Source organism: Arachis ipaensis, chromosome B04 (assembly GCF_000816755.2).
Source record: "Arachis ipaensis cultivar K30076 chromosome B04, Araip1.1, whole genome shotgun sequence".
Taxonomy (NCBI): Eukaryota; Viridiplantae; Streptophyta; class Magnoliopsida; order Fabales; family Fabaceae; genus Arachis; species Arachis ipaensis.
The window spans coordinates 93,604,168-93,628,470 of NC_029788.2; the positions used below are offsets into that span (position 1 = coordinate 93,604,168).

Here is a 24,303-nt window from a genome sequence, read left to right on the forward strand (position 1 = left end):
AAGTTCGAAGAGAGGTTCTTTATCTCTATTCCTGCTCATAAATAAGAAAAAGAAAACAAGAAGGAAGAAGAATGGGGGCTCTATGTCAAAGGATAGAGAGCTCGTTGTGAGATGTGAAGAAGAAAGAAGAATGAAGATAGAGGAATCAGATGAAAAATTCGAGTAGAGGGGGTAAAGAATTTGAAAATTAAGAAGTAAAAAGAGAAATTAGAATTAAAATATTTTTGTTTTTATTTTATTTATTAGTTGAATATGAAATTAAAATATAATTAACTAAAACAATTTGAAAATTAGAAGGTAGTTTTTGAAAAAGAAAAGAGAGAAAGAAGTGAGAAGTTTTCGAAAATAGAAGTGAGAGAAATTAGTTAGGAAGTTTTGAAAAAGAAGAAAGAGAAACAAATAACTAATTAAGAAAGATTTGAAAATAAGATAAGGTAGAAGATTTGAAAAAGATTTGATTTTAAAATTTGAAATTTAAAATTTAAAATTGAAAAGAAAAGTCAACAAGATAAGATAAGAATTGAAAAGATTCGAAAAAGATTTGATTTTGAATTTTGAAATTGAAATAAGATAAGATAAAGATTTGAAAAGATTTGATTTTCGAAAAGATTTGATTTTGAAATTCAAAATTAAGATAAAATAAGATAATGATTTGAAATTTAAAGAAAGATAACCCAAAGATAAGATAAGGATTTGAAAAAGTTTTGAATTTTAAAATTTTAAAAGAAAGATAAGATAGGAAAGAATCAAATTAAAAGAAAAGATTTGAAAAAGATGATATTTTAAATTTGAAATTTGAAATGAAGATAAGATAAGATGATAATTTGAAATTAAAATTTGAAATTTTGTTGAAATTTCCGAAAACAATTTTTGAGATAAAGATAGAAAAGATATTTTTTTTTTGAATTAATGAAGAAAGAGAAAAACAACCAAAAGACACCAAACTTAAAATTTTTAGATCAAAAGACACTAATTTTAGAAAATTAAGAAAACAAACACCAAAAGACACCAAACTTAAAAATTTTAAGATCAAAACAAGAAAAGAAACAAGAACAACTTGAATACCAAGAAAGAACACTAAGACAATTTTTGAAAATTCAAAGGAAACAAAGAACACACAAAGGACACCAAACTTAAGAACTGACACTAAACTCAAACAAAAGACACTATTTTTGAAAATTTTGGCAAAGGAAAGCAAGAAAGTTCGAAACTTTAACAAGAACAAGAACAAAGGACTCAAACAAAAGACAAAGATTAATAAAGAAAAGGAAATGTTTTGAAAAATTTTTTGAAAAGAAAACAAAATACTCAAAACAAAAGTAAAAAGTACCTAATATAAGCAACAAGATAATCCGGTTGTTTGTCAAATCCGAACAAACCCCGGTAACGGTGCCAAAAACTTGGTGCACGAAACTGGCTCTGCACGTTTCGCACAGATAGACTGGCAAGTATACCGGGTCGTCCAAGTAAAACCTCAGGTGAGTGAGGGTCGATCCCACGGAGGTTGTTGGTTTGAGCAAGCAATGGTTACCTTGCAGATCTTAGTTAGGCGGATAGAAATTATAGTTTGTCACGAAAAACGCATAAAACAGAATAAATAAATAAATAAATAAATAAATAAAACGATACTAGATAGATGAGAAATCAATGGTATGAGAACGGTTAAGGCTTTGGAGATGCTTTGTCTTTCTGGATTAACTTTTCTTACTGTCTACTTCAATAACTTTCTGATTCCTTTAATGGTAGCCGTAAGTGATTAACTCATGTCCTCTCATCAAGTTAACCTCATCCACTGCAGCAATCAACCATGTTGCAAGTGACCCATGTCCTCTCATCAAGTCACCTCTAGGTTTCTCACTATAGCAGAAGATGAAGCTCTAAGTAATCCACTCCCCTTCACGATCCTACTCAAGGTGCCACAGACAAGGCAGATCTTCCGGATCAGTGAACGCTACTTCTCAGACTCTAGCCTTAGCGCCACAGATCTCACTTACCCACGGTCAACGGGATTTCATGTCACGTATCCAAAGTTGCCTAGGTACTCTATTGGAATCCACAATGCAATCTCTATCTTTGGTTCAACGCTATCTGGGTCAGGACTCGCACGGAACCCATGTAGAACAAGGGTGATTGTCACGGGTCACCCTTAATTCATGAGATGAAGAACGAGGATACATAAGAGAATAGAATCAGACATATTGAACTAGAACAGTAATATTATTAATCCATGAAACTCAACAGAGCTCCTAACCTTAACCTTAGGAGGTTAGTGACTCATACTGTACATAATGCTGTTCGAAAAATAAAATGGGGGAGGAAGAAGATCATAAGTTCTTAAACAAGGGTGATCTCCTCCTATATATACTAATCTGCTAACTAAGAATTACAGAAATAAGATAAACTAGTCTTGTAGTGCGAAAGTCCACTTTCCGGGCCCACTTGGTGAGTGTTTGGGTTAGGCTTGAGTGAATTTCATGAGTTAGTACCCTTTAGGAGTGTTGAACGCTGGCTTGGGACTCCCTTTTGGGCTTTGGACACCAGCTGCTCCCCTGTGGACGCTGGACGCCAGGAATGAGGCTGGTGGTTGGCATTGAACGTCAGTTTTGGGCCTTTATTTCTAAAGCAAAGTATGGGCTATTATATATTTCTGGAAATCATTGGATATTAGCTTTCCATAGCTGGTGAGAGCGCACCATTTGGACTTCTTTAGCTCCAGAAAAGATCCTTCGAGTGCATGGAGGTCAAATCCTGATAGCGTCTGCAGTCTTTTCTTTGCCTCTGAATCAGACTTTTGCCCAAGCTCCTCAGTTTCAGCCAGAAAATACTTGAAATCATCATAAAATACACAAACTCAAAGTAGAATCCAAAAATATGAATTTTGCACTAAAACCTATAAAAACTTAATAAAACTTAAATAAAACATAATGAAAACTATATGAAAATAATGCCAAAAAGTGTATAAAATATCCGCTCGTCAGCAGTAGACCTTGGATTGATTCTATGTATCTCTATTAGGTAGTCCCTCAGCTTCCTATATTGTTCTATCTCGTTGGCCATAATCCTGTCTTTTGCTTCCCTAATAGCTCTGTGAACCATCTTAGGGTGTAGAACTAGATCAAACCCTTCTCTTAAGAAATCGATAGCCTCATGTGTGTTCATGTAGGGATGGATGGTCATCCTTTTCTCCACTTTCTTGCTGATCTAGTGTTGGTGAGCTGCATTGCTTCCTAGATCTCTTGCACACGTATGTTTACTCCTATATGTTTTCACTTGAAAATATTGCAGCTGTTTATTGTAGGAAGGATGGGCAATCCAAGGACAATCCTCACCCTTGCAGCCAACTCTAACCCTTTCACTGTCATTTTTTAGTCCAGACCAACTCCCTCCCCTCAGCAATAAATGTATCCCTCACAACCTCCTTGAACCTTTCTATTGTAGTAAATCTTGTGCCAAGCTCAAATCTGCCTTCTCCGAAGCCATACTGTTCATCAAAATCAGGCTAGTGTAGTTTGTTCCGTTCATCCTCCGATAAGATAGGGGTATGCAGCTCCTCAGATTCATACTCGTATACAATGTCATTATCCTATGTGTCTATATCACTGACATACTCTGCAATGGCTGGCCTCATGCTGGCCTCCCTAGCAGGCTTAGCTCTATTGGGCTGTCTTTCTAGCCCACTTGTGCTGGGCTGTTTAGCAGGCCCAGTGAACCTTGAGGAACTTGCTCCAAATGAGCATACCCTTCTTGCTTTAAATCTCTGCCTTTTAGACTCATGTGTTGCTTGTTTTTTTTTGCTTTTCCTTTGGTTCAACTCCTTTCCTCAACGATGGAGACACTACTTTTCTCTTCCCTTTGGTAGCTCTAACCCTTATGCCTTCATGATCATCTTCACCACTCTTACTCCCACTTTCATGACCAGGAGGTGGTGGTTTATACATCTCATCTTCCTCACTGTCATCGCTATCAGCATCAGTAGATAAGTTATCCAACTTCTCCAAGTCATTTGGACTTCTTCCTTAACCTTATCATTCTTTTCACAATCACCATCTGCGATCTCAGGTTGATTAACAGGATGATAAAAAAATGTATAATTCATCTGTGTCTTTGTTCCTCAACTTAGCCTATCGTATTTGGTTGATCCCTGCATCCCCCTCAATACATGCAACCCTGACTCTATATCTTTGCTTTTGAATCATACCAGTAAGCCTCCTTATACGATTGATACCCCAGTCCTTTGAACATCGTCACCAGATCTCCGAAATTGACAGAATCCAAATTCATTGGTAGAAACCTCTCAACTTGACCATGCAAATAAACTAACTCACCAATAGGTGTTCTTGAAAAGTAGCCCCATGATGGAACACGGGAACACCGAATACATCATCCATTTGTAAGATTTTTCAATGCACAACACAACACAAAACCAAACCTTATTATCAAAATCTCCAAAACCTCACTAAACAATACTTGACAAATGACTAATCCCAAAACTAATCAGCTACTACACTCACTTACAGTCCCTATAAATCTCGTCCTACGACATGGATAACAAATAAAGGGCATAAGCAGAGCAAATTTAAATAACAATTTACTTACCACTCTCCACGGCGGACGCAGGTAGAACCATGAAGCTTCAACAGAACTGCTTCACAGAACAACAACGACGACAACACGGAGACGAAGCATTGTATTTTTTGGAGGGAAAACGTAAGTGCTAGGGCTTCCTGTAATTGTCTGTGACTGATATTGGCATCATTGGCATATCTCATAGGAATCGTTGCACAATGTTTTCTGAAACGATGTCATCTTAGTGCACAAGGACTACAATGTCCCATAGCTTTTTACAGCAGACCATGTCAGCCCTGTTCACAGCTTCTTGTTGACACGTACCCACTGCTATGCCACATAAGTGCCAGGTAATCTGAATCCGTAACGTGTTAGAGAGCAAATTGAACGGAATGACCAATTTGTACGGTGTTTTGAGATGTCAGGGATCGTTTTGTATTTTCCAATCCTAAGGGAGTTAAATGTCCATGATCAGGGACCTATTTATCCTTTACCCTATAAAAAAATTAAGTCTACTTTACTTATCCTCACACCTACTCTGCTCATTTGTGTTTCTTTTTTCTATCACTGAATTTTCTTTGATAAAAAAATGATACATCACATATTAAATAGTATTAATTTTAAGGTTTAATTACTCTGTGAATTTCTATAGTTTTATCAAATTTTTAATTAGGTCCCTATAATTTTTTTTTAATTGAGTCCCTATACTATATAGTTATTTTCAATTAAATCACTACCGTGACAAAAACGTTTGAAATAACAGAATATTCTATTAAAAAATGAATATTCTCATTCTTGGGGTAGCGAAGCTCATTCAAGACACTTCCATATTTCAAAAATTCCAAAAAAAGCCTTCTCATTTGACACCCACACTCACACACCCTTCTCATTTAACCCTTTCTCCGGATCTGCTGCATAGTCCCATCTCGCCATGCCTCCTCATCTCGGCTTCCCTCTCGTGTATCGTCCTTTGTATTCTGCTTGTTTTCTCGTGCCTTATGTGCTCCACTACTCGTATTCTGCTAGCCAGGCCTCTGTCCCTTGCCACGTCGCGCCTACGTGCCTCCGTTCTTCCATGCCTCCCTTGCTACAACGCGCCTCTGTGCCTCCCTCCCTTCTTCACCGCACTGTGCCTCCATCCATCGCACCTGGTTTTGCTTTCTGAAGTGCTGCTCGTCGTACATGGTTCTTGTAAAACCTGGTTAACCCGTAATTAATAAAGTAATAAATTAAATATGGGAGAAAATGGTTTGGAAATTTAGCAGTTGTAATTTGACAATTTAAATACGATATTTTGTCTCAGAGGATTTTTCTAAGTCAAAAAACATAGTTTTCTACGTAAAAATGCGCACTGAAAATTTGACCGACAGTACCGGCCGAGATCTGTCCGATACTGGAGTTGAGAAAATTAATTATGAGTGAGAAAGCTTAAAAAGTTAAAATTCATATTTCAGAAGGTAAAAATGTTTAAAACATAAATCAAAATGCTAATCTTAAAGGTTTTGGTCTAAAATTAGGCCAAACGGTCCATATATGTGAACTGGGACCAAGCTCAATATATATAAGCCCTAACTTAGGACATTTCAGTACCAACAACACAATCATTTACACAGTCATGCTGAAATTGAAGAAGAGAGGGTGAAGAGAGAAACCCTAAGCTCATAAACATTGAATCCACCATAACTTCCTCTCCAGTGCTCCGATTGTCGCACCGTTTGAAGCCACGCAAAGCACTTCTCATCCTCTTCATTTTTATCCAAAAGTATTGGTAAAATTTTCAAGTTCTCTTACCCCATTTTCGTAGAATATGTGTAATTCGAAATTTGATTATGGGTTTTGAGAAATATTATAGGTTTTGGTTGTTTAGGGTTGCTTTAGTATGAGCTATTGGTCATTTTCATCAGCCAATTCCACGAGTTAAGGTAAGGAATCCTCAAACACTTGTGATTCATGAATTTTATGAACCCAAGGTTGATGTATGTATGAAATTGTGTGTATTAGAGTATTGGGTATACATTTGGAACTTGGAAATTTCTTATAGAAGTGTTGGGTGGAGATTGGGGTTGATACTTGGTGAAATTTCACAATCAGAGAGCTTGATTTTGACTTAAAAGAGGTATGATTTTAGTTTCATTTAAATACTGTATAATGTAGTATGAAATCCTAGGCTAGATGTCCCTAGGATTAAGTTTGAATTGTGTATTTAGATGGATTTGAATTGTGTAGATGATATGTTGTGGTAAGAATGAAGAATTGATATAGAATGTATGGAAATTAAAATGATTGGTGAAATAGTGAAAAATGTGGATTTGAGGTGTAAAGTTAGTGAATTTGAGTTGAATTATGTAAATGGAGTAGGTTTGAATTTGTTTGAGAGTGAATATATGAATTGAGTTGGTTTGAAGTCCTTTTGATGTCTTAAAACAGATTTGGCTTGTGAACAATTAGAACAATTGGTAAATGTGTGTTTTTGGTTAAAACTAATTTTTGGCCAACTTCGGCGGGACGTAACTCAGTCCTTGGAGTTGGAAACTTTTCAAAATTATATTTTTATGAAAATTTATTTATCAATCTTTCTAACAGTTCAAGAATGGTTGAAAAATGAATTTTGTGGAAAAAGATATGAAGGTTTGAATTTGGGGCTGGAAAACTGGTTTTTACACCATACCAGCTTTTTCAAGTTCTGATATGGGTTGCATACGAGAGTTTGTCAAAATGACACCCATGCGTATGCGACACAAGTCATGCGTACACGGGCAAACCCCATAGTCCAAACCTTCCACGTACGCGAAGGTGGTCCGTATCCACGAGTTTGGAAAATTTGCACACATGCGTATGCGAGTATGTGCATGTGTATGCGACCACCCTATTTTTCTAAAACATAAATTTTTAAAGCTTTTAACTATTCCTCAAGCCTTTTAAGCCTTTGTGAACCGCGGTAAGAGTCTAGAGCCGGTGTAAATAAGGATGGAAAAGTTAGGGACAAAACCTAAAGAGTTGAGTTAGTGAAATTGAGGAAAATGAACAAGATGTGAAGTTATATATGATGAATATGAATGAGATGATTGATGATGATGATGAATGAGATCAATCAAGATTGAATATAAGTTAAGATGAGATTGAAGTTGAGATTGTCCATGAGATTGATGTTGAACATTATTTTGATTTTAATACACCTGCTTGGGTAGATGTAGTGGCATTGATCCACTTGTTCTGGATTTGGTTTGAGTCTCCTGGGATAGACGCAGTGGTTTGCCCCCACTTGCTCCCGGTTGAGAATGATTGGTGCTGATTTTAGAATACCACAACTGAACTGGCAAGTGCACCGGGTCATACCAAGAAATAGCTCAGGTGAGTGAGGGTTGATCCCACGAGGATTGATGGACCAAGAAATAATAATTAAATGATTTACTTAGTCAAACAAGCAAAAGGGAGTGTTTTGGGTTCAAATTGCATTAAACAGTAATTAGAGGAATTAAGAAAGCAAGCAGGAATTTGGTTGTGAGAATTATATGAGAAAAGAGTTAAGCTTTTGGAGATATTTATTTTTCCGGATTAATAATTCTTATTAACCACTTTGATTATGTAAATATTTAATTCATAGCAACTTTAAGTGACTAGATTCCAATTCCTTGGTAATTTAATCCTCCTCTAACTCAATTAAATGCCAATTCCTTGGTCACTTAATCTAATTAGAGGGTTTAAGTTCAAACTCTAGTTTATTGCCACATAAAACCCTAAAGATCCAAAGATGATGTGATTATATGTCACGTATCACATTAAATTTAGATAATTAGAGAGTTATGAGAATTCAGTTTCAAGCTATTATTCAGGCGAGATAACTTTTCCAAGATTCAACAAGAATTCAATTTAAAAGAGTTATTTTCCAATACACTCTAATCCATAGGATGAAGAATGAAACAGATTCTTCAATATAAATCAATGCATTAATTAGAAGTAGAAAACAATAGTTATTAATCCATTCAAATAAATAGAGCTCCTAACTTTAACAATGGAGGTTTAATTGCTCATGGTGCAGAAAAATCCTGGCAGAGAAAAGTGTAAAGTGCCGAAGAGGAGAAGAAGGGACCCTAGGCTAAGATATCTTCTCCTTTTATATCTAATCCTAATTAATATAAAATATATTTTCTAAAACCTAAAATATATTTTCTTAATTTAAAAATAAATTCTAAAACCTAATTAAATCAAACAAAATCATAAAGATCACATTGGTGTTATTCTAAGTCAGGAGTCTGGCGCCAAGCTTAAGCTATTCCAAGTTTGGCGCCACGTTGTGCATATAAGGGGCACCCATTCCAACGTCTTCGGAGCCAAATGCTAGTGATACGTCGTTTGGCGCCACCACGGCCACATCAATTTGTGCTTCATATAGTGATCCTGGCGTCAAACCTAGAATTCCCAAGTTTGGCGCCACCTTCTATCTGTGAGTGGCTCCTTTTCTTCTTTTTGAACTCCTCAAAATTTGCCCGAAAGCTACCTGAAATAAATGAAATTGTAAAACAACTCAAAGTAGCATTCATGGTGGCTTAAAATCCTTAATTATTGATTCAATTCAACAAATTCACCTGCAAATTTACTAGGAAAATATAAGAAAGATGATCACGCATCACATGCGATATAAGATTTTATCTGAGATTCAAATTTTCCTGGGTAGATACAGTGGGTCGGCTCCAATTGCTCCAGGTTGAGATTTGAGATTTTGTTGACCCTTTGAGACTCATCGGCCATAGGATAGGGATATATCATTTGCATATGTTTGAATTGTTTTGGGTTTTCTTAGTTGTATTTGATTTGCCTAATTGTACATGTTATCTGATGATGTGCTACTTGCTATACTTGTATCTATTTGTGTATTACTTGTTTGCATTGTTTGTATTTGTACAACTGAGAGGTCCCTCATGCTGGTGTCGGTTGACGCTGAGGGCTAGTGTTGATTCTGATTATGGTTCTTTTTTGATTGGAGAATTGAGAAAGAATGAGAATTGTTGATTTAAACTTAGAAATCCCTATGATAGTTGCCAAATTATGGATTAGAAAGAACTTAAGATGGATATAATGTTGTGTGGAGAATTAAGATTACTTAAGGAGTTCGTGTTGCATTATGCAGTATTTATTGGGTGCTTTTACCATACTGGGGAGCCATTGGTCAGGGGTTCTCATTTTGTATATATCTCTTGTTTTTCAGATGTAGGTCCAGGTGCTCAGTAGTAAGCTATGCTTCTGTGAGAGATGACGAAGATCATTAGATTTCTACTTTATATTTGTTTAGAATCTCGCCGTACTTATTTTGAAAAACTTATATTATGTATTTATTCCTTTTGAAAACTTGCCTATAGAGGCCTTTATCTATATTTTGGAAGAGATAGAAAATATTGTTGTCAAACTGATTTTATTCTGTACCCTAGCTGGCCTAAACTTTGCAGGACGTGACTAGTGGCCATAATGTTATACACATATATCCTATTTTTATCTTATTCCTCTTTACTGCTTTATCTTTATATCGCTTTCCGAACGTGCTTTACCTTCTGTTTCATCGATACGTGAGTGTTCTGATTCGCAATTTTATTTTACTCATTTTCAGACTTCTCGTTTAATCCTTCTTTTCATCTCGTTTAATAACTTCCTTCAATTATATATATGTATTATTCTAAATCCACCTTGAGAGTCGTACCATCTTATTATCATTGACTTGTGACTCGAGCATAAGGATTTAAATATTAGGGTGTTACATTATGGTATCAGAGCAGCTCGTCCTCGTGAGCCTGAGGGATGGACTTCTTATGCTTCAATGTATACTCTGAATTGTGCCTGTGCTATTTAGGAAATCTGATTAATATGTTTAGCATGTAGTTCATGAGTATACTTTTGGGAAATTGAAGTACTTAACTTGAGATATTGAGACTGATCACCTTGATATCACTTGTTTTGTGTGGATAAGACCCGAAATGGCAACTCATGGATAGGGTCGAGGATGGAAAGGAAATGAGGGATCTGCTTTGTCTGATAATCAGGCTGAGTTTTTGGCGGCAATGACCAACCTTGTCAACACAATACAAGCTAGTGCGACAGCTATAAACCAAGTGAAAGAGAGAATGGGAACGATAACAGATCTGGAGGAAGCTCAGTTGAAAGTCCGATGACGTTGGCATCCTTTATAAAGGTTAATCCCCCTATATTTAGAGGATCAACTAAGACTCGACGGAAGCCAATAACTAGGTCAGAGCAATAGAGAAGGCATTGCAAGCACAGAAAATACCCGAAGGTCAATTATTGGAGTTTGCTGCTTATCAGTTAGCTGGAGAAGCACAACATTGGTGGCAAAGAGCTTATCATCTTCTGCAACAGGGAAATGAAAATGAGGCGATCATTTGGAAAGTTTTTAGAGAGGAGTTCTACAAAAAATACTTCCCGAATTCTGTGAGACACGCCAAGGAGCTAGAGCTACTTCAACTAAGGTAAGGATCTTTGACTGCAGTTGCTTATACAAGCAAGTTTGAGGAGTTGTGTCGTTTCTTATGGTTCTCTTGAAGGATATGAGGAATGAAATTGCATGAAGTACCAAGACGATTTAAGAGATGATATCATGCGAGCTGTAGTGCCTCTTGAGGTTAAGAGTTTTGCGGAATTAGTGAACAAAAGTCGTGTGGTGGAGGATTGCTCTAGGAAGAATGTGAATGCAGGTTCTAGCTATGGTGGTTACCACAACCGAGGAGGACGTGCAAGATCCTTTACTCCAAGGGGCCGAAACTTTAAGAGAGGGGGTTATGTTCAACAACCTCAATGTGGCCAAGCTACTTACTGAGGGAACAAAAACCACCAAGGAAGGAGATACGGAAGGCAACCTCAGAATGAACTGACTTGTAGGCGGTGTGGAAGCTGTCATCCGGAAACTCCTTGTAGAGCTGGTTTGGGACTTTGCTATAGCTGTGGAGGAGCTAGTCATATGTCTCGTAACTATCCCGAGAAGACCGATTGGAATGCCAGGAGAGCCCAACAGCAAGGCCGTGTGTATGCCCTAATGGCAGATGATGTTGCTAAGTCGGATGCTTTGATCAAAGGTAAATGTGAAATCAATGATAAAGTGTTAACTAATTTGTATGATACTGGAGCCTCTCATTCATTTATAGATTATGATAAAGCTACTGAATTAGGATTAAGGGTGTCGACATTGTCATTTGATCTACATATGCATACCCTTGCTTCTAAAACTGTGGTGACCAAACTAGGATGTCAAGAAGTTCCTTTTAGGGTGGAAAACCAAGAGTTTATTCATGATTTTATCTATTTGCCAATGACTAAGTTAGACTTGATTTTGGGTTTGGATTGATTATCAATGAATCGGGTGTTGTTGGATTGTTTTAAGCATTCCGTCCGGTTTATGTCTGAGGAATCAAAGGAACCGGTGGTTTTGTAAAGTTATTATTTAAATGTGGTGATGGTGAGTTGCAGTTGAGCAGAATGCCAGGGATTTATCCTTTTGGCTGCAAATTCTTTAGGAGATCAACAAGACTTAGACCGAATACCGATTGTGCGAGAATTTCCCAAAGACATACCCGAGTTCCCATCTCAGAGAAAAATCGAATTCGCTATAGACTTAGTGTTGGGGGCTGGACCAGTGTCGATTGCACGTTACCAAATGGCACCGTTAGAATTGGTAGAGTTGAATAAGCAATTAGAAGAGTTGATAGAGATGAACTTAATTTGACCAAGTGTTTTTCTGTGGGGAGGACCTGTGTTATTGATGATCTGATGGACCAGTTACAAGGAGCACGCGTGTTTTCAAAGATCAACCTAAGGTCGGGTTAACATCAGATTAGAGTGAAAGAAGCTGACATTCCAATGACTGCGTTCTGAACTTGATATGGTCACTATGATTACGCGGTGATGTCCTTTGGGCTAACGAACGCCCCTACTGTGTTCATAGATTACATGAACAGGGTGTTCCAACCCTTTTTGGGTAAATTTGTGGTGGTATTCATAGACAACATACTACTGTATTCTAAAACCAAAGAGAAGCATGAAGAACACTTGAGAGTTGTGTTGCAAATCTTGAAGGAGAAGAAATTGTATGCGAAGCTTTTGAAGTGCGAATTTTGATAGAGAGAAGTGATGTTCTTCGTTCATGTGGTGAGTAAGGATGGATTGCAGTGGATCCATCTAAGATTGAGGCAATGACTGAGTGGAAGAGGCCGACGACCGTAATTGAGATTAAAAGTTTCTTAGGATTGGCTAGATATTATAGGAGATTCATCAAAGAATTCTCACAAATTTCCTTGCGAATGACGAAGTTGACGCGTAAAGAAGTACCATTTGTGTGGTTGTCAGAGTGCGAAGAAAGTTTTCAAAGCTTGAAAGAAAGGTGAACCTCTGCACTAGTACTTATTCTACCTGAGCCGAATGAACCGTTTAAAGTTTATTGCGATGTATCATTAAAAGGCTTAGATTATGTGTTGATGCAACATCAAAACATGGTGGCTTATGTCTCACGACAACTGAGACCACATGAAATGAATTATCCTACGCATGACTTGGAGCTAGCGGCTGTTGTTTTCGCTTTGAAAATTTAGAGGCATTATCTATACCGAGTGAAGTTTAGGGTCTTCTCTGACTACGAGTTTGAAGTATATTTTTTTATCAAAAGGAGATGAACATGAGGCAGAGAAGGTGGATGGAGTTGTTGACGGACAAAGATTTTGACTTGAACTATCATTCCAGAAAGGTGAATGTGGTGGCGGATGCCTTGAGTAGGAAGTCTTTGAATGTGGCATGGATGATGCTCAAGGAAGAGGAGTTGTTAAGCAAGTTTGCGAGTTTGAGGTTAGGAGTGGAGGATGTGGCTGAAGGTGTGAGATTGAACTAATTGTAAATCCCGAGTAACTTTAAGACTAAAATTCAGAAAGCACAAGAGAGTGAAGAATTACAAAAAATGATAAAGGCTGTGGGAAAAGGAAAAACAGAAGAGATTAAGAAGGATCAAGAAGGGATTTAGAGGTACAAAGAGAGAATTTACGTACCAAGTGTGGGAAGCTTGTGGAATGAAATATTATCCGAAACTCATAAGAGTGGATTTTCAATTCATCCTAGAGTTACTAAGACGTATCAGGACTTGAAGAGGACGTCCTGGTGGCCAACAATGAAGAATGACGTGGCGGTGTATGTGGCTAAGTGTCTGACGTGTCAAAAGGTAAAAATTGAACATCAGAAGCCATCTAGCTTGTTATAACCTTTAGAGGTTCTGCATGCAAATGGGAAGGCATCACTATGGATTTTGTAACCGGTTTACCAAAGACACGAGCTGGGTTTGATGCGATTTGGGTGAGTGTTGATCGGTTGACTAAATCCGCTCATTTTCTACTTGTTCAGATGACATATTCTCTAGATAAGTTATGCGATTACATAGCGTGCCGACTACAATTGTATCGGATCGTGATCCCCGTTTCACTTCAAGGTTTTGGGGAGCCTTTCAGAAGGAGTTCAGTACCCGATTGTGTTTAAGTACCACTTATCATCCAAAAATGGATGGACAATTCGAGAGAACTGATACGCGAATTGATAACTCATACAACTTAACCGACAAGTGCACCGGGTGATGCCAGAGCATTTTGGCCAGTTTCACTGACCTTTTCTTTACTGCTTTAGGGTAGTTTCATGCATTTTCTTAGTTAATAAGCAAGTCTTGGGTAGATAATCACTTACATCTTGATTCAAGCAAACATTATGAATTTCATGTGATTTTATGAGTTAATGAGATTGCCGATTGCCAATAACGCCTTCGAGACCATCATGGCCCACGTTAATTGTCACGTTAACTACATTAACGTGGTAGTTAACGTGGAGAAAAAGGGAGCTCCAGCGTTAGTGGTAAAAGTGAACACCACTAACGCTCCAAATTAGCAATTAGCCACGTTAAGAGTCACGTTAACTTAGTTAACGTGAACTCTAACGTGGAAAGGAGGACCATGCCAACGTTCGTGACACTCACCTTTGCCACTAACGTTGGACTAAGCCCAATTGGCCACGTTAAGAGTCACGTTAACTACATTAACGTGAACTCTAACGTGGGAGGAGCAAGGAATCGTTAACGTTAGTGACACTCACCTTTGTCACTAACGTTGGACCAAGCCACTATGAGCCACGTTGGCTGCCACGTTAATTGCATTAATGTGGAAGCTAACGTGGAGGAAGGAATGATGAGCCAACGTTAGTGACACTCACCTTTGTCACTAACGTTGGAGATGGCTATCACCACAACGTTAGTAGCCACGTTAAGACAATTAACGTGAGGCACTAACGTGAGAAAGGGCGTTTGGAGCGTTAGTGAGAAAGGTAAGTGTCACTAACGCTCTCGAGGCTAAGGCATGCCCACGTTAAGAGCCACGTTAGTTATACTAACGTGGACTCTAACGTGAGAAAAGGGGGGCTAAGAGCAACGTTATTGGCAAAGGTAAACGCCAATAACGCTTGCGATGGACTAAGAGGCAACGTTAGTGGTCACGTTAGTGCCACTAACGTTGAAGTTAACATGAACCATCTTGGGCTAGGAACGTTAGTGAAAAAGGTGATCGTCACTAACGTTCCCGAACCCACATTTTCACTTAACGTTAACGCCACTAACGTCCTAGCTAAAGTCCATGTCTACTTCACACTTTCTCTGCAAGTAAAGCTGAGCCCACTGAAGATTCCAAATTGCTTCAAACTCAAGATCCAAAGGCCCATATCCAAAGACTTGAAGAGCCAACTAGAAGATCAGAAGAGTAGTATATATAGGAGTAGTTTTGAACTAGAGAGGGAGCTTTTGGGGCATTGGGAGAACTACTCTCTGTATAATTTTACTTTCTCTATAACTTTTAGTTTTACTTTCAGAATGTATTCTCCATCTTTGCTTTCCATTCCCAGAGCTATGGACAACTAAACCCCTTTCATTGGGTTAGGGAGCTCTGTTGTAATTTGATGGATCAATAATAGTTTTCATTATTCTTCTTCTTTCTTTTCTCTTGATTTTACTAGAAATCTTTCAATCTTCATCCAATTGGGTAGTTGTCTTGGAAAAGAAGCTATTCATACTTGGATCTCTTCGGAACCTTGGAAGATGAATGAAGAGATCATGCTAGAAATGCTTTCTCATGTTGGACCAAATTGGGGTTTGGATGGATATAGTGACATATAATCCTACCAACACTTTGATTTGGGAATACATGTGGTATAATCAGTGACCACTCTTCATCTCTTCTCATGAGCAATTAGACCAAGGAATTGGCTATTGATCAATATTTGAGAGATTGAATTACCAAGGAATTAGAATTCAATCACTTAAGATTGCCAAGGAGATCAATGAATGCATTGATTGAGGAAGAGATGGAGATGAACTTGATCCAGAGAATACAACATCTCCTGAGCCCAATAAATCCCCCATTTCTGATCTTACCCATTCTCTTTACTTTCTGCCATTTACTTTTATGTTCATTTCCCCAAATCCCCATTTAAGATTCTGCAATTTACTTTCCGCCATTTACATTTTGCTCTTTAATTCCAGCATTTACACTTTCTGTTATTTACTTTCCCGCCATTTAATTTCCTGCAATTCTTAAATCAAATTCTGCTTAGCTCAACTAGAACATTCCTCTAATTAAAGTTTCTTGACCAATCAATCCCTGTGGAATTCGACCTCACTCTATTGTGAGTTTTTACTTGACGACAATTTGGTATACTTGCCGAGGGAAAATTGTTAAGAGACAAGTTTCCGTGCATCAAGTTTATGGCGCCGTTGCCGGGGATTGATTTTGTATCAACAATGATTAAATTGGTGGATAACTAGATTGAGCATTTTTTTTGTTTGATTTAAATTCTGTTTGATTAATTTACTTTTAGTTTTAGTTATTTCCTTCCCTTTACCCCTACCCGTTAGTGGTGTTCTCGTAGTTGTTACAATTTAGTTCACTAACCCACTAACTGTTTGATATATTGCATCACTCACACTAACAGCATTTTTTTTAACAAAGAATACTCTCTATCTTCTTTTTGCTTTGGCCTTGTTGGTTGTATGATAGGTAGAAGAAGCGGGGCTTTAACTTCCTTCGATTCTGAACTTGAGAGGACCTTCCTTAGACTAAGGAGGGAAGCAAGAGAAAAGAGAATTGTTGGTGCTGAGGAAGAGGAAGAGTACTTTGAACCAGACATGGATGAGAATATGAAGAACCATCATGAAGAAGAGGCTCACAACTATGGCAGAGAAGGTTCAGCAAATCATGCTGGGCAAGAGAGAAGAGTTCTGGGCTCTTACATCAATCCAAACCCAGGAAACTGTGGAAGTAGCATTCAAAAGCCAACCATACATGCCAATAACTTCGAACTAAAGCCACAGCTTATCACCCTTGTTCAGAACAACTGTTCATTCGGAGAAAGTGTCCAAGAAGACCCCAATCAATATCTAACCACATTCTTGAGGATATGTGATACTGTGAAGTCTAATGGTGTTCATCCGACACCTATAGACTGCTTTTGTTTCCCTTCTCTCTCAAGGACAAAGCATCCAAATGGCTGGAATCCTTTTCGAAGGAGAGTTTAACAACCTGAGAAGATGTGGTGAACAAATTCTTGGCGAGATTCTATCCTCCTTAACGGATCAACAGGTTGAGAGCTGAGGTACAGACCTTCAGGCAACAAGATGGTGAGACTCTATATGAAGCATGGGAGAGGTTTAAGGACTTGACAAGAAGGTGCCCACCAGATATGTTCAACGAATGGGTGCAGTTACACATCTTCTATGACGGTCTTTCTTACGAATCAAAGAAGGCAGTAGACCACTCATCTGGGGGATCTCTAAACAAGAAGACCATTGAAGAAGCCATAGATGTCATTGAGACTGTAGCCGAGAATGACTACTTCTATGCTTCTGAAAGAGGCAACACTAGAGGAGTAATGGAGCTAAATAATGTGGATGCACTGCTGGCCCAGAACAAGCTGATTACCAAGCAGCTGGCTAACCTTACCAAGAAGATGGAGAGGAACCAAGTAGCAGCAATCACCACTTCATCAGCAACTCAAGAAAGAGTAAATGCAGAGGCAGAGGGTGATCAGGAACAAGCCAACTACATTGGAAACTCACCTAGGCAGACCCATGATCCATATTCCAAAACTTATAATCCTGGTTGGAGGAACCACCCAAACTTTGGGTGGGGAAATCAACAAGATCAAGGCCAAGATCAGAGACATCACAACCCCAACAACAATGCAGCTCACCAACATTCCACACAGAGATCATATCAGCACCCACCTAACAACACACCTCAACATCCATACCAAAGCCAAAATGGCCCTTCTCATCACTCCAACTCCAACTCATCAACATCTGAAGATAGACTGTCAAGGATTGAGACTCTACTTGAACGTATATGCAAGGAAGTTCAAGACAGTAAAATGTTCCGGGAGGAAGTGCGCTCCAATATGCAGAATCATGATGCTGCCATCAAGAAACTTGAGACACAAATTGGCTACCTATTCAAGCAAATTCCCAGCCATGACCTGTGCAGTAAAACCGTTCCAAACCCAAGAGAGGAATGTCAGGCTATCACCCTCAGAAGTGGGAAGGAATTGAAGGAAATTCCCAAGGATTCACAAGAGAAGAACTCAAATGAAAGGGAAAAGGAGCGAGATGAAGTCCAAATTCCCATTCCCAGTTCACAGCAAAAAGGAGAAATGCTAAAGCCAGACGTCCCAAAAGCTCCATACCCTCAGCAATTGAAGAAGAAGGGGTACGACAACCAGTTCTTAAGGTTTTTGGAAATCTTCAAGAAACTACAAATCAACATACCCTTTGCTGAAGCAATAGAGCAAATGCCGCTCTATGCTAAGTTCTTGAAGGAATTGATGACCAAAAAGAGAAGTTGGAAGAACAATGAGACTGTGATACTAACCAAAGAATGTAGTGCCATCATTCAGCACAAGCTACCCCAGAAATTGAAGGATCCTGGGAGCTTCCAGATCCCTTGTATTATAGGGGAAATCACAGTGGAAAAGGCTCTATGTGACTTAGGAGCCAGCATAAATCTGATGTCAATAGCTATGATGAGAAAAATGAGGATTGAGGAGGCTAAGCCAACAAAAATGGGCATACAACTGGCAGACCAATCGTTCAAGTTTCCTCATGGCATAATCGAGGATTTGCTAGTGAAGGTTGGAGATTTTATCTTCCCAGCAGACTTTGTAGTGCTGGACATGAAGGAGGAAGCCAAGGCCTCTATCATCCTGGGAAGACCGTTCTTGGCCACTGCTGGAGCTATCATTGATGTCCAAAAAGGTGAACTCACCCTGAGATTACACAATGAGAAGATGACATTCAATGTATTCAAGGCCATGAGCTACCCACAAGAACCATTAGGAGAGTGTATGAGGTTAGATTCACTGGAAGATGCAGTACAAGAAATTTTTGAAGAAGAAGAACTTGAAGAGTTAACAGAAGAGGAATCAACATCTAGCGAAGAGGCTGCAACAGCGGAGATTCATGTTCAGGGTGCACCAAAGGAGGAGGATGAATGAAAAGAAGCACCCAAACTTGAACTCAAAGCACTGCCACCCACTCTCAAATATGCGTATTTAGGAGAGAATGAAAGTTACCCAGTGATCATAAACTCAGTCCTCAGCCAAGATCAAGAGGATGAACTACTCCAAGTATTGCGAAAGCATAAGGATGCCATTGGATGGACCCTCGCAGACCTGAAGGGAATCAGTTTGACCATATGCATGCACAAGATACTGTTGGAAGAGGATGCCAAACCATCCATTCAACCCCAAAGGAGGCTGAATCCAGTCATGAAGGAAGTGGTACAGAAAGAAGTCATGAAGTTATGGCAGGGAAGGGTAATTTACCCGATCTCAGACAGCCCATGGGTCAGCCCCGTGTAAGTTGTCCCAAAAAAAGGAGGAATCACTATAGTCCCCAACGAGAAGAACGAACTAATCCCTACAAGGACCGTCACAGGATGGCGGATGTGCATAGACTACAGAAAACTCAATGAAGCTACAAGAAAAGATCATTTCCCCCTTCATTTCATGGATCAGATGCTGGAAAGACTTGCAGGACATGCATATTACTGTTTTCTCGATAGTTATTCAGGATATAACCAAATAGTGGTTGATCTGAGAGACCAAGAGAAAACCTCATTCACTTTCCCATATGGAGTGTTTGCCTACAGGCGCATGCCATTTGGGCTATGTAATGCACCTATAACCTTCCAACGCTGCATGCTCTCCATTTTCTCATATATGATAGAAAAATTCATTGAAGTCTTTATGGACGACTTTTCAGTATTTGGAGATTCCTTTCCTAATTGCCTAAATCACCTGGCCCTGGTATTAAAAAGATGTCAAGAGACTAATTTGGTCTTGAACTGGGAAAAATGTCACTTTATGGTGACAGGAGGAATAGTTCTTGGCCATAAGGTTTCTAACCAAGGCATTGAGGTAGACAGAGCTAAGGTGGAACTCATTGAAAAATTACCCCCACCAAGTGATGTCAAGGCAATTAGGAGCTTTCTGGGGCATGCTGGCTTTTACAGAAGATTTATTAAAGATTTTTCAAAGATAGCCAAGCCCTTAAGCAATCTCCTTGTATCTAATACACCATTTGTCTTTGATGAAAAATGCATGCTAGCATTCAAAAATTTAAAGAAGAGGCTGTCTTCTGCCGCTATCATTTCCCCACCTGACTGAAACTTACCATTTGAACTGATGTGTGATGCATCTGATTTTGTAGTTGGGGCAGTGTTAGGGCAGAGGAAAGATAACTTAGTCCATGTGATATACTATGCCAGCAAAGTCTTCAGTGAAACTCAAAGAAATTATACCACTACTGAAAAAGAGTTGCTGGCAACAGTTTTTGCATTTGACAAGTTTAGATCATACCTCATTGGTGCCAAAGTGATTGTTTTCACAGGCCACACAGCACTTAAATATTTGTTTGCCAAGCAGGAATCAAAACCAAGACTGATAAGATGGATCTTATTGTTGCAGGAATTCAATATTGAGATTAGAGACAAGAAAGGAGTGGAGAACAAGGTAGCCGATCACTTATCCAGAATCCCTCATGACAAAGGTGGAACACATGATACAAGTGTGAATGAATGTTTCCCAGATGAGCAGTTAATGATGGTTCACAAAGCACCCTGGTTTGCAAACATTGCCAATTTCAAGGCAACTGGGGCTTTACCTCTAGAGATTAACAAACATCAAAAAAGAAAGCTCATCAATGATGCAAAATATTTTGTCTGGGATGAGCCATATCTCTTCAAGAAGTGTTCAGATGGAATCCTGAGAAGATGTGTTTCAGAAGAAGAGGGAAGAGAGGTCCTATGGAACTGCCATGGCTCATGCTATAGAGGCCACTTTGGAGGGGAAAGAACTGCAGCCAAGGTATTACAGAGTGGATTCTTTTGGCCCACCCTTTTCAAGGATGCCAAGGAAGTAGCAAAGAACTGCAATGAATGCCAAAGAGCTGGCAACCTACCCAAAAGAAATGAGATGCCGCAGAATTTCTTCTTAGAGCTGGAACTGTTTGATGTATGGGGGATCGATTTCATGGGACCATTCCCAACCTCATATTCAAACAAGTATATCTTGGTAGCAGTGGATTACGTTTCCAAGTGGGAAGAGGCTATTGCAACCCCAACAAATGATAACAAGGTGGTCATAAACTTCCTCAGAAAGAATATTTTTAGCCGGTTCGGAGTCCCACGAGCACTCATCAGTGATGGAGGAAGCCATTTCTGTAACGGACCACTAGAAGCTCTTCTCTTACGATATGGGATGAAACACAAGGTTGCCACACCTTACCACCCCTAAACAAGTGGGCAAACTGAGATATCTAACAGAGAGCTAAAAAAGATTCTAGAGAAGACTGTAGGAGCATCAAGAAAAGACTGGGCGAAGAAGCTAGATGATGCTCTTTGGGCATACAGAACGGCATTCAAAACACCTCTTGGGATGTCCCCGTATCAATTGGTGTATGGAAAGGCCTGTCATTTACCACTGGAGCTGGAACATAAAGCCCTCTAGGATCTCAAGCTACTAAATTTTGATAGAATTACTGTTGGTGAAAAAAGAGTCTTGCAGCTGCAGGAAATGGAGGAGTTTAGATCTCAAGCCTATGAAAATGTCAAGATCTATAAAGAAAAGGCAAAGAGAAGACATGACCTCAATCTGACACCCAGGAGCTTCGAAAAAGGACAGCAAGTGCTCCTCTACAACTCCAAATTGAGACTCTTCCCTGGGAAACTCAAATCAAGGTGGTCTGGACCCTTTCTCATCACAAAGGTCTCACCACATGGACACATAGAAATTATGGAGGAAAGTTCAAAGAGGACTTTCACTGTGAACGGACAGAGGCTCAAGCACTACATGGGCAACATGGGGGAAAACCCCAAAATGAAGTATCATCTCAACTGATGGAGAAATCGTCGAGCTAGCGACGTTAAAAGAGCGCTTCGTTGGGAGGCAACCCAACCTAAGGTAGTTTCCTTTTCATGATCTTTTCAATAAAAGTTACAAGTAGTTTTCCCTGTATTGTAAGGAGCTAAGTTTGGTGTTGGACCCCAAAACAATCCAAAAGTGAATGCGTAATTCTAAGTTTGGTGTTCCACCAAAGATTTCAGTTAGAATCACACTACACCTCTTCAAGGGGCATATTGCTAGCCCTAACCAATCAGGAAAACCACTTAACAACAGTTTAGTTTCTAGTTCATATTCGTTTTATTAATAAAAGCACATGAGGTTCTCTGCATGTATTCAATCTGTTGCATTAGCTAAGGAACTAAGTTTGGTGTTCACACACCAAATGAAGTTCAGAAATTCATGAGTATACATGCATGCTGACTATTTCTCAAGTGCTTGGGGAACAAGCATCTTTCCATAACTCTGCAGGGATTCAAGTAACGTTCTGGAAAAATAGTACACTGTCATCCAGGGAGGATGATGACAACAAAGAGATAGCTAGAAGGCACCACCAAAAGGTTGTATTGTTACTTGATTCTATATGCTTGGAAATGCTAAAAAAGATGGGAAATCTGAATGTGTCCCTGAATTATTAGTTACTCTATAGTTTAAATCACTAGAATTTAATGTTTGTTTTCCCTTACTTAGGTCTATGCTAGCTGTGCCAAATGATCTGTTGCATTTTCACCTTACTTACTTGTATGCTTGTCCTTTGAAGTCAAATAAAAAGAGATGTTATGAAAGACCAGAGTGATGTTCAATTTGTGGATTAAAGTTCTTAAGCTTGTGGTGTAGTAATTACTTAGCTAAGTTGGTTCACCAACAAGGTAGGAAGGCAACTATCTGTCCTGAATCATATGCTTGAAACACACCCCATGAGACTAGCTACATAACAAGATCCTAATTAGAAAAAGAGAAAGAAAAATGAAAGTTGAGAAATAAAGAAAAAGAATAAGAAATAAGGCTAGGCACCAAGGGTTGAATCTTAAGGCATGTTTCTGTGGTGCTCCTGTGCAAAGGATATACTTGGATGAATAAGCTCTCAGGGGTGCCTTATCACTTGGTAACTTGGGTTAAATAGCCCGGGATTATCAGCTGAAAGTCCACTATCAAGAGTAACCTTTGCTACAGAACACTTAGTAACCCAAAGAGGTACTGGACACCAAGGCCTCAAGTAAGAAAATAACAAACCATGTGCCTGTGGTGTGTATGTATGGGGGAAAGAGACTTGAGGGAGTAAGTCCTTAGGGGTGTCTTAACACCCAGCACCTTGGACTAACTGGTTCGGGAGTGCTGGCTGAAAGCTTATCTTAAAGAGTCGCCCCCTTACAAAGCACCTAGTCTAAAGAACATAATCAAACCCTGAAAAGAAAAAGGGATCAATAAATAAAAGTCTCATAGGGTGCAATCAAGTGAGTATTCCAGTGCATGGTAAAGGTCTGAAAGCCAATAAAGGAATGAACCTAAGTTGCTATGCATGAAACCCCATAAAACCAAGGACATGACTTCCACAATAATGATTCATTTCTCTTGTCATTTCATTCATCATTCTTATGTTTCAGTACTTGCTTAGGGACAAGCAAGTTTTAAGTTTGGTGTTGTGATGTCAGGGCATTTTGGCCAGTTTCACTGACCTTTTCTTTACTGTTTTAGGGTAGTTTCATGCATTTTCTTAGTTAATAAGCAAGTCTTGGGTAGATAATCACTTACATCATGATTCAAGCAAACATTATGAATTTCATGTGATTTTATGAGAATTATGCATGAATTGAATGACAAATTGGATAATGCATGTCTCATAACTTGGATTAGAGCTTTGATGCACTTTATTTGCTTGATTTCAGGACAAAGAAAGCAAGGAAGAGCCACGTTAGCAGCCACGTTAATCAAATTAACGTGACCTCTAACGTGGAATGGGAATAAACTTGCAACGTTAATGAGAAAAGTGATTGCTAATAACACCTTCGAGACCATCATGGCCCACGTTAATTGTAACGTTAACTACATTAACGTGGAAGTTAACGTGGAGAAAAAGGGAGCTCCAGTGTTAGTGGTAAAAGTGAACACCACTAATGCTCCAAATTGGCAATTAGCCACGTTAAGAGTCACGTTAACTTAGTTAAAGTGAACTCTAACGTGGAAAGAAAGACCATGCAAACATTAGTGACACTCACCTTTGTCACTAACGTTGGACTAAGCCCAATTGGCCACGTTAAGAGTCACGTTAACTAT

The 24,303-nt window shown here is 38.9% G+C and overlaps 1 protein-coding gene across 1 annotated transcript; it reads left to right on the plus strand.

Annotated features, from left to right (window-relative positions):
• Positions 11,531-11,914, plus strand: LOC107636731. The gene has a single exon (XM_016340225.1). It carries the CDS (start codon positions 11,531-11,533, stop codon positions 11,912-11,914), a length of 384 nt encoding a protein of 127 aa, XP_016195711.1.